The 10,801-nt window shown below is 42.2% G+C and overlaps 1 protein-coding gene across 1 annotated transcript in view; it reads left to right on the plus strand.

Moving 5' to 3' along the window:
• Nucleotides 1-1,679, plus strand: part of LOC122563930 (multidrug and toxin extrusion protein 2-like) — a 45,769-nt gene extending 44,090 nt beyond the window's left edge. The window contains exon 17 of the mRNA XM_043718199.1: nucleotides 1,144-1,679. Coding sequence (XP_043574134.1) covers nucleotides 1,144-1,340 — 197 coding nt within the window. The 3' untranslated portion in view covers nucleotides 1,341-1,679. The remainder of the gene's footprint in view (nucleotides 1-1,143) is intronic.
• Nucleotides 1,680-10,801: the final 9,122 nt, after the last annotated feature.

The raw sequence follows: 10,801 nt of genomic DNA on the forward strand, positions 1-10,801 counted from the left end.
TATGGAATAAGTTGCCAGAGGAAGTGGTGGAGGCTGGTACAATTGCAACATTTAAGAGGTATTTGGATGGGTATATGAATAGGAAGGGTTTGCAGGTATATGGGCTGGGTGCTGGCAGGTGGGACTAGATTGGGTTGGGATATCTGGTCAGCATGGACTGGTTGGACCGAAGGGTCTGTTTCCATGCTGTACATCCCTATGACTCCAAGTGCTTAAGTGATCATGGCCAGTAACGTGGCAAGTTCTGGTGACTAGTCCAGTCATTTTGAAATTGTAATTCCCCTTCAACACAGCAGCGATGCTGATGGGGACTGGTGTACCTCCATTGGCCAGGCTCAGAGAAGGGGAACAGGAAACCCATCTGAATTCCAGCAATACTCTGTTAGTATCAATCAACCCCCCGCCCAACCTGCCATTTCAATATAACTATCCTTGTTTTTTTTTATTTAAACATAGTGATGTTTATAAATATACAATAATAGTTTCGTGGATAAAGAACCTTCTACTGGTCCAAAAACAAAAGGCCAAGTGATTTTCCATTGGTCTCAAATTTGAGATAAATGATTTTAGATCATAACCTCTGCCACGATTTGATCCATTTCTTCTTTCTCATTTTTTTTCTTTGCCATTCACACCTCCTCCTAGAAATAACTTTTATTTATTTCTCCCATTACCTCTCCCTCTGGTTTTCGAACAAGAACCCTTTTGAAATTTAATTTCTTGTCCTCATTACCCCATCACAGACTTTCCATTTTGTTTTCTTTCTCTTTCATGGGATATCAGCTCCGCTGAGGTGGTAAGCATTTGTTCCCCCTTCCCTAATTGCCCTTGACTAAGTAAGCCATTGCAAACAGCAGTAAGAGTCAAGCACATTGCTGTAAGTAGGCCAGACCAGGCAAGGAAAACAGACTTGAAGGACGTTAGTGATGGGTTTTTGCAACAGTTGAAAGTGGGTTCATGGTCCACATTACTGAAGTGAGATTTCTCTTCTAGATTTATTAATGGAACTTAAATTCCACCACCTACCATGTTGGGTTTGAACTCATTGCCCCCAGGACAATGTTTCATAATGCTTTCTTCCAATGAAGTGCTATAGATCACTAAACTTTCTATATAAAGCTCTGTTGCTGTTTTGTTTTGTAGAAACAGATGAAATGGAGACCAGCACTGATGTTGAACAATTGATCCATGAGTGCAGTGCAACACAAGCTGGTGTTATCGTTGGTGATGTTTTGCCCATGAAACAACTGGTTATACGCCGTGGCCTAGCCTTGCTTTCAGGATCAATTGTTCTGGCAATTGGGTTCGTGATACACTTCACTGTCACAACAGATACATGAGCCCCAGTAAACACAGCGGAGGTGAAGTTAGGAGCAGCGGGTATGATAGTTTTGACAAAAAGGAAAGCAGAAGTCAGACGTGCGTGTAGAATGTTACTGTACAGACTGGACGAAGGATTGTCTCCTGCTTTAAATGTTTCTGTCAAATCCAGAAGCGGTTCCTTTAACATTCGTCAAAGTGACTGGGTCCTCCCCATTTCAAGTGCTCCCATTAAACACTGTGCACTTTGTCATCTCAAATAGTTATTGGAGGAGACTGAACAATATCTGCAGAAAGTCAACGATGTATCTTTTATGAAACTCATTGTTGAATGTGAAATAAATATATTTTCACCAATCTTTAAAGGTTGTTTTCCTGTGTCTACTAATCTTCAAAGTCTTTGAGCATTGTGCACAGTTCCTTTTATCTTGTGGTATAAAATAATGATTGAAAAGTTAAGGCTAGCATACACAATATTAACTCGGCAAGAGCCATGTGAAATACAAAGTCTATTGTTCCATTAATTATTGTCTTTATTCTGTATCATTAAGGGCAATGATCTAGCTAGCTTTGGAGTTTGTACTCTTCCTGACAAGGTGGGTTTCATAGCACCCATTCCATTGGTTGAACCATAGCTTTCTGCAAATGTTTTGTCTGTGGTGGCCTCAGAAATCTCAGCAACAAGGAAGAAATTTACTGGGAGCTTCCAGTTATTTTCAAATCTCTATTTTGTTTTTAGAATACAGAAGGATGTTCTTGGGCAGTCATTGGGACCGATTTTGATACACTTTCCCTCTGGTTTGTTGGGTTGTGAGAACACTGATCAATCCAATGTCTGATCTGGAGATTCTGCTGCTTGTGGGCAAGGTGATATATGAAGGACTGGCCTGTCTGGAGGGCCTGTGCATTCCTGCCAATGCTTTCATTTCACTCCTGCACGTTGCCAACAAAATCTCTCCGTGCTTTCTCGAATGAACCTTCCCCATTCAGTTTGGTCCACAGGCCAGGATCTACCATGAGTTGGGGCAATGTTTGAACTCTGGAGAGATGAAGGGCTTATGCCCAAAACGTTGATTCTCCTGTTGCTGACAAAGGGCTTATGCCCAAAACGTTGATTCTCCTGTTGCTGACAAAGGGCTTATGCTCAAAACGTTGATTCTCCTGCTTCTTAGATGCTGCCTGACCTGATGCACTTTTCCAGTACCACACATTTGACACTCTTCAGAGGAATCCTCAAAGTATCCTGAAGTACCCATCATTGTTGTCCTGCCATTACCTAATTCTGAGTAGAGCTGCTCTTGTGGGAGTCGGTTACTGGGCGTGATCATAACAGCAGAGTTGATTCTGAGTGATTAATGCTGGGTAGACTACCTTGGGAGAGGATGTTGGTGTTGAATTATCATTCCTGCCACTAGATCTGGAGGATCTCCAAAACACTGATGGTTATGTATATGATCAATATGAAGTGTTACTGGGCCACTGCAACATCAGAGTATGGGGTTCCAGCCCAAATTTAACCTTCCCTTTCAACATTGTCACACTGCTCTTCTGTTCTGAACTACCATCATGATGACTCTACCAAGATATGTTTGCAGGTCTACGTTGAGTGTAGTCTAACCACACTGTGCAGGGAGTGCAAGACGGTTAATTCTCTGTGGAGATGAAGGAAGAAGCAGTGTTAGAGAGTGACTGCATGGGGCTGTTGTACATTCTGCTGTACCAGGATGGATACATTAAGTGTTAAAAGTGATCAGTAATGCTGTAAGTACTTTTGTGTGAAATATTCCCACTGGCCTGGATGAAGGCAACTCTAACAACACAGAAAGCTGAACATTGCTCAGGATGAAGCACCTGCTTGATTGGCATTTATGTTTTCACAACTGATTTAACAGTGAGAGCTGTGTGCACCCATGCTCCTTTATATAGAACTCTCCAAGCTTAAAACCGCTACCACCAAGGCTCAGGGCAGCAGTTATGTGACAGCATCATCCCCTGCAAATTTCCCTTTGAGCCATGCACTAGCCTGACTTGGCGTTATATCAAAGTTCCTTCAGTGGCACTGGGTGAGGGCCTTGAAGCCCCCTTCCTATCCCCCAAAGACTCAAGCAGTTCAAAAGCACAACTACCTAGCATCTTGCCATGGGTGATAAATGCTGGTCTAGCTAGCAATGCCTAATATCCAATGATTTAATTCATTGTAGAAATCTGACTCTGCGCTGCTAACTGAGCCACAGCTCCGACAATACCAGTGCCAGAACGCCAGAATTTCTCTGGGCAATTCTATTCGAGTTAGTCACTGAAAGAAAAACAAAGTACTGTAGATGTGGGGCTGGAAGGAATGATGAAAGAACAGGTCTGGCATGTGGCACCAGCACAAACTCAGAAGGGATAGTCATAGAGTCATCCAGCACAGAAACAGACCCTTCGGTCCAACCAGTCCATGCTGACCATGTTCTCAAACTAAAGTAGTCCCACCTGCCTGCGTTTGGCCCATATCCCTCCAAACATTTGTTATTCATGAACTTATCCAAATGTCTTTTTAGCTGTATCTGTATCCACCACTCCTCTGGAAATTAATTCCACACGTGAACCACTCTTTGAGTAGAAAAAGGTTATCCTTCATGTTTTATTTTTAAATCTTTCTCCTCTCACCTTAAAATTATGCCCTAGTCTTGAAATTCCCCACGCTAGGAAAAACACACCTGCCAATCACCTTATCTATACCCCTCATGATTTTATAAACCTCTATAAAATCACCCCTCAACCTCCTCTGTTCCAGTAAGAAGAATTCCAGCCTATCCCAGCCTCTCCTTGCAGCTCAAACCCTCCATTTCTCGCAACATTCTGATAAACCTTTCCCAAACCCTTTCCAGCATAATAATATCCTTCCCAGAGAGACCAGAACTGGACACAGTCTTCCAGAAGAAGCCTTATCAACATCATGTACAACCTCAGTATAACATCCCAGTTCTTATAGTCAAAGGCCTGAGCAATGAAGGCAAATGTGCGAAATGCCTTCTTAACCACCCTGTCTACATGCAATGCAAACTTCAAAGAATTATGTACGTGATGTTCAAAGAAAAGAAAAATTGAGGGAGAGAAGCAAACAACTCCGATATGTACTTTGGTGTGGTTCTTTTCCTCTACTAAAAGCCATGTTTCTGACCTCAGACTTACAGTAGCAATGGGCTGGATATTTTGGATGGCAGGTCCGTAGAGCTGCCTCACAGCACCAGAGACCCAGGTTCAATTCCCGCCTCAGGCGACTGTGTGGAGTTTGCACATTCTCCCCGTGTCTGCGTGGATTTCTTCCAGGTGCTCCAGTTTCCTCCCACAGTCCAAAAATATGCAGGTTAGGTGAATTGGCCACGCTAAATTGACCATAGTGTTAGGTGAAGAGGTAAATGTAGGGGAATGGGTCTGAGTGGGTTGCCCTTTGGCGGGTCGGTGTGGACTTGTTGGACCAAAGGGCCTGTTTCCACACTGTAAGTAATCTAATCTACTTCATTAAAGCAAATGGACCAATAAAAGCAGCTCACCTCTTGCATTCAGTTGAATAAACATGATGTCAATGGTACAGAGCCAACTCTGTGTAACAGTGAACCTCAGGATGCGATGACTAGAGCTGATATCTTTCAGGTAATAGCCACATAAATCAATTGATCCGTTCATCAGTGGGTGCTGTGATAAAGGGAAGGGCTTTGATTTCAGACACTGAGCTGTTTGAGTGGATCTTGGGGCTGGTTTTTAGCTGCAATACCCATTTTCTTTTCCAAAACGACCACTTGGAGAGAAAATACGGTCATATTACGACACAGGGATAACAAGCCAAACCAAATCAGCCTATCACTGAATTCACAACACAGTTAAAATTAAACATTAAATGACTGCGAATGTTCTGAACAAAACAATATGATTAACAGGTCTTGGACACCAAATTTATAACACACATCAAGTAACATTTTATTTTTAATGTTTAAACTTTAGCAGAGCACAGATACACAACAAAGTAGTCAAATTATCTATGATCTAAATACCAATGTCCTTTGATCAAAACTCCCACTCACACACAGACACAGTTAAGAAATAAATTAAGTAATAGATGTCTAATTTCTCAGTTCAATAGCTAATTTCAAATAATGGATGCAAGGCTTCATGAAATCCTTGGACAATAGGTTGTTCACAGGCATATAGAACTGCTTGAATTCTGAAGTCATGGGTTAATGCAAACAGTCTCAGTATATTTCCAGAAATAGTTGCTTGTTTCTTACAGACTGGGATTCTTTTCTCAGAATGTTCAACAAAACAATAGCTGGAGACAAATAAGAGAGCAAGTTTCAAGAATAACACCACCTCCTGCCAAAACTCAGTCAGAACTCAGTCTGGATGGCACAACGGCTCAGTGGTTGTGTGGCATGTTGGCTCAATGGTTAACACAGCTGCCTCACAGTGCTAGGTGCCCAGGTTTGATTCCAGCCTCAGCCTCAGGCGAGTGTCTGCGTGGAGTTTGCAAATTCTCCCCGTGTCTGTGTGGGTTTTCTCCAGGTGCTCTGGTTTTTTTTCCCCATGGTCCAAAGGATGTGCAGGTTAGGTGAAATTGCCCATAGTGTTCAGAGATGTGTGGGTTAAGTGCATTAGTCAGGGGAAAATGTAGAGTAATAAGGTAGGGGAATGGGTCTGGGTGAGTTACTCTTCGGAAGGTTGGTGTGGACTTGTTGAGCTGAAGGGAATCTATGACTCTTCAATGACTCTGAGAACCAGTTCTCTTTTTTTCTCTCTGTGGTTGGCTGATTAGCATCCTTTCTCCCTTGATTGACCAATTCAACATCCAACCAGTTGCCAGTCCTAAGAATAGCAGCTACCCAGAATCTACAGTGTCCATGAATCAGTAGTTAGGTTGCATCACTTTCCAAGCCAGTTCCCGACAGAAAACATCTGCCTTTGTTTTCCTTCAAAACAAGCTGCTGTTCAAAGTTCAATTCTTAACTTCAACTCACTGTTCCAAACCAAACAAATGAGAAAAATCAAAAGGAAAACAGTGATGGTCTCTACCTTGACATCAACACACTGCTACAAATTGGAGAAAGTTTGGAGACCAATGCAGCTGACAGCAACAATCAGCAAGTGTTAGATGCAGCAGCCAGCATCAGCGCAATCACCAAGTCACAGAAAAAAAAGCAAGCTGTGTGGGAAGAGTAGTTCTGTTTCAGCAAATCAGGCCGCGTGAAAGGATTCTGGACTTTGCTCGAAATGCAACAGTCACAGAAACACTTCCGAAGTGTGTGTCCTCTTCCTCAGAAAACTCAGGAAATTCAGCACGTCTGTAAAGATACTTAGCAATTTTTATAGATGGACTGCAGAAAGCATTCTATCCAGATGAAACATGACATGGTATGGCAACTGCTCTGCCCAGGGCAGTAAAAAACTACAGAGAGTCATGAACACAGTCCACTCCATCACATGGACTTTTTCACAGAGAGGGTGGTACATGTATGGAATGAGCTGCCAGAGGAACTGGTGGAGGATAGTACAACTACAACATTTAAAAGGCATTTGGATGGGTATATGAATAGGAAGGGTTTACAGGGTTATGGATCAAGTGCTGGCAAATGGGACTAGATTGGGTTAGGATATCTGGCCGGCATGGATGAGTTGGACCAAAGGATCTGTTTCTGTACTGTACATCCCTATGTCTCTATCAGCCAGCCTTCCATCCATTGACTCCATCTATACTTCCTGCTGCCTCAGGAAAGCAACCAACATCAAAGCCCCCTACCACCCCGGTTACAATCTCTTACAACATATTTCATCGGGCAGATTATACAAAATGCACAACCGACAGATTCAAGAACAGCTTCTTCCTCACTGTTATTAGACTTCTGAATAATGCCTTCTTAATGCTGATCTTGCACTTTGTGTTCCGCTTCTGCAGTCATTGCATTGTATTCCTTGCTCTGTTCTATTACCCTGATGGTATGACCTGCCTGTACTGTACGCAAAACAAAAGTTCTCACTGTACCCAGAGTACATGTGACAATAATAGATCAAATCAAATGCAGTTCAAATGATGCAACCAGACACTATAAAAGGACACAATCAGACAAAAAAACCACGTGTAACATGTGGACAGCAACAACAGTGAGTGTGACAACACACACACACACAGGCCAGATGTTCACAGCGTGACTGACCAGGGTGAGGAATCCGAGTGGAAGAACCTTCGATCAGAATGAGAACATGGTACATTGTGTGGACCATTTTAAACTGTTAGGCGCTTTCGTCACAATGAACATCCTATCGCGAAGAAAATTGATAAGCCCATGCCAAAGGTCAAAGTCGACTCAGGAGCAAGGGCAAACATCCTACAAGTCAGACTGCTCAACGCTTTGAATAATTGGAATCAATGATGCAACCAACAACTGCACATGATGGAAACTTTGTTTTGGTACAAAGTTAAAAATCACGCAAAAACAGGTTACAGGCCAACAGGTTTATTTGGAAGCACTAGCTTTCAGAGCGACTCTCCTTCCTCAGGTGGTTGTGGAGTATAATTATGATTGTAGGACACAGAATTTACAGCAAAAGTTTACAGTGTGATGTAACTGAAATTATATATTGAAAAATATCTGGATTGTTTGCTAAGTCTGTCATCTTTTAGAATGACCATGTTGGTTTCAGTTCTTTCATACATAAATTCCAGAACTTTCTTAAAGTTACATTCTCAAGTGTGCTTTAACAATAGGTGCCATATTGGCCCAGGTGATACATTGAAGTTGTGAGGTGCGCTGTGTGAGGCTGATTCTAATCTAAAAAAGGCATTTACAGAATCTTACATGGATTCATGCAGTTTTTGAGCAAAATAAAATGTAATTCTGCAAGTACAAATTCACCCCACAAACTTATATGTGTATGTGTGCATATGGGTTCATTGACAATGAAATGCAGACATGTTGAATCTGTATGGAGAACCAAGGATTGTTACCTGGTGGTCACAATTGAACCAGCAAAAACAGGATTATCACTGCGTAGAGAACTCAATATTGTAGCTCCACATGAAGTCACCAAGTTAACATTCACAGCAGAACTCGCTGAAAATACTCTCAGAGTCTTGCATCTAATCTGTCAAACCATATTCAACAGCGTTAGAAATTTCAACGGTGATTCTGTCCCGTACTTAGAAAAGATGCAATTCCATCAGTCACCCTTCAGAAAGCGCAGTGTTCACACAAAAAAAACGTAAAAGTAGTTAGGGTGATGTGGAACTGAAAATGTTTTGTACATTAGCGCACAGACAGGTGCAGTATGATTAGATTAGATTAACTACAGTGTGGAAACAGGCCCTTCAGCCCAACAAATCCACACCGACCCTCCGAAGAGAAACCCACCCCCCTATATTTATATCTGACTTATCCACCGAACACTGCGGGCAATTTACCATGGCCAATTCACCTGACCTGCACATCTTTGGACTGTGGGAGGAAACCGGAGCACCTGGAGGAAACACACGCAGACACGGTGAGAATGTGCAAACTCCACACAGACAGTTGCCCGAGACGGGAATCGAACCCAGGTCCCTGGCACTGTGAGGCAGCAGTGGTAACCACTGAGCGCAGTTCGTACGTGTATAATGAAGTAAGATGATACAACCTGAGTATGTTTGAACCTAAGACGTCTCAACCTTTGTCAAAAGAGATGTTCAAAATTCAAGGTTTGAAAAATTAAATCCCAAATTCTCAGAAGCTAAATTAAGTTTTCAAGCTGGATGCCAAGTTTGGATATTAGGCGGTTCACTTGGCAATGGAATCTCAAGACGTGGCTACTTTCAAACACCATTTGGAAGATATTGCTCCCTGAGGCGACCGTTCAGTCCCTCTGTCAGTCAGAATCAGTGCAATATTCAGTCTATTCAATTTCTCTTGAAGGTATCTTATTTGACAATGAGCCACAATAAACAGGCAGAGCACTGAAGGACATAGAAACACAAAAACATGAGGAATTTATGCTAGAGCAATATCAACGTTCAGATTTGTAAAGGTGACAGGCTTCCCAGCAGCTGGCTGGGGATTGTGAGATCCTCGTGTCACCGCCTGTTCGGAAGACATGGTGCAGTTTGTGCCACTCAGGCACATGCCAGGTCAATGGTGAACCTCTCCCTGGGATCGGCAGCTCTTCTCCACTCAACTGTGCCACCAGGGAGGCAATGGTTGTTGTTGGCAGAACACTGACCTGAGGCAATAGGATGTGGGAGTGACCCAGGCAGAGGAGACTGACGCTGAGGGCTAGGTCACATGGGAAGGTTAGGAAATCAGCATAAGGGCAGGGTGTTGGCTCTCTGCAAGTCACTCCCCTCCTGCCAACCCCAAACTTCTGAATCTCTCCATCGAGTTCTAAATGCCCTTAAATGATGATCACCCACTATCCAGGAACCCACAAGCAAACAATGGGATAAGGGGGGTAGTTGACATCATGTTAATGTCACCGGAGTATTAATACAGAGACCTAAGCTCTAATAAAAGCAAAACTGAAATAAAAACAACATGCTTAGCTGTGTAAACAACACTTACAAAGAGTGTCAGGCTACTTGATTTCCAAAATGTGCAGCAATCTCTCATCAATACCTGGATTTTAAAATAACCATTTTCCCATTGCATTCCACAATCAAAAGTACATAAATAAAAAGCTTCCATCTTTAAACAAGCAGAAACTATTAGCCCATACTCCTGTTATTGCTTTCTTGCTCTTTCAACTGTTTATTTAACTCTCTTTTGAAGCACACTATTGAATCTGTCTTGTCTGCTCCTAATGAGTTAAAAGAAAGCATCTGGAGAAGGAAGATTGAGAGCTGCGTTCTCATCAGCACCGGAATCATCTCAGCCAATCAGGGACCACTGTCTTCCCAGTCTTTTCCACCAACCATAACATCCATGTTTTTTTGTTTCCTGTCTGTATTTATATCTGTGAATAGAGAGGGGAATTATAAGAGGGTTAGAGTTATAATTGGTAGCGTTATATGCCAATGATTCATAATTGTTTACCTGTAACTAGAGTCTATTTATTTGTAAGGAATAGACTTCACTGTGCTTGTATCTGACAGTCAGGAATATTAGGAAGTTTGGAATTCTTTTTAAAAATCTTTACTAGTCCAGAATTTGAGGGATTTGATTTTCAGCACACTCTCCCAGTGATGTGCAATACTTAAAACAGTTGGGATGAGAATCGATGGGCCAAATGGCCTCCTGCTGTGACTACTATGCTTCCATAATCATGCAGATTACTGCTGTGTACAACCAATTCAGCAGAGAAGTAATCTACACTGCAAATTCTTTTGAAATTAAAGCTGGGGTTTAATATTACTACAGTAGGGCAGGAATTTAAAAAGACTTGGTATACTTCAGGTGGAGAACTGCATTAGCAAAACACAGCAATGTGTAAGGAACATGAAAATGCTAAAACCGTGTTGTTCATCAGTCTGGAACACACA

This window comes from Chiloscyllium plagiosum, chromosome 28, assembly GCF_004010195.1.
Source record: "Chiloscyllium plagiosum isolate BGI_BamShark_2017 chromosome 28, ASM401019v2, whole genome shotgun sequence".
NCBI classification, from domain to species: Eukaryota; Metazoa; Chordata; class Chondrichthyes; order Orectolobiformes; family Hemiscylliidae; genus Chiloscyllium; species Chiloscyllium plagiosum.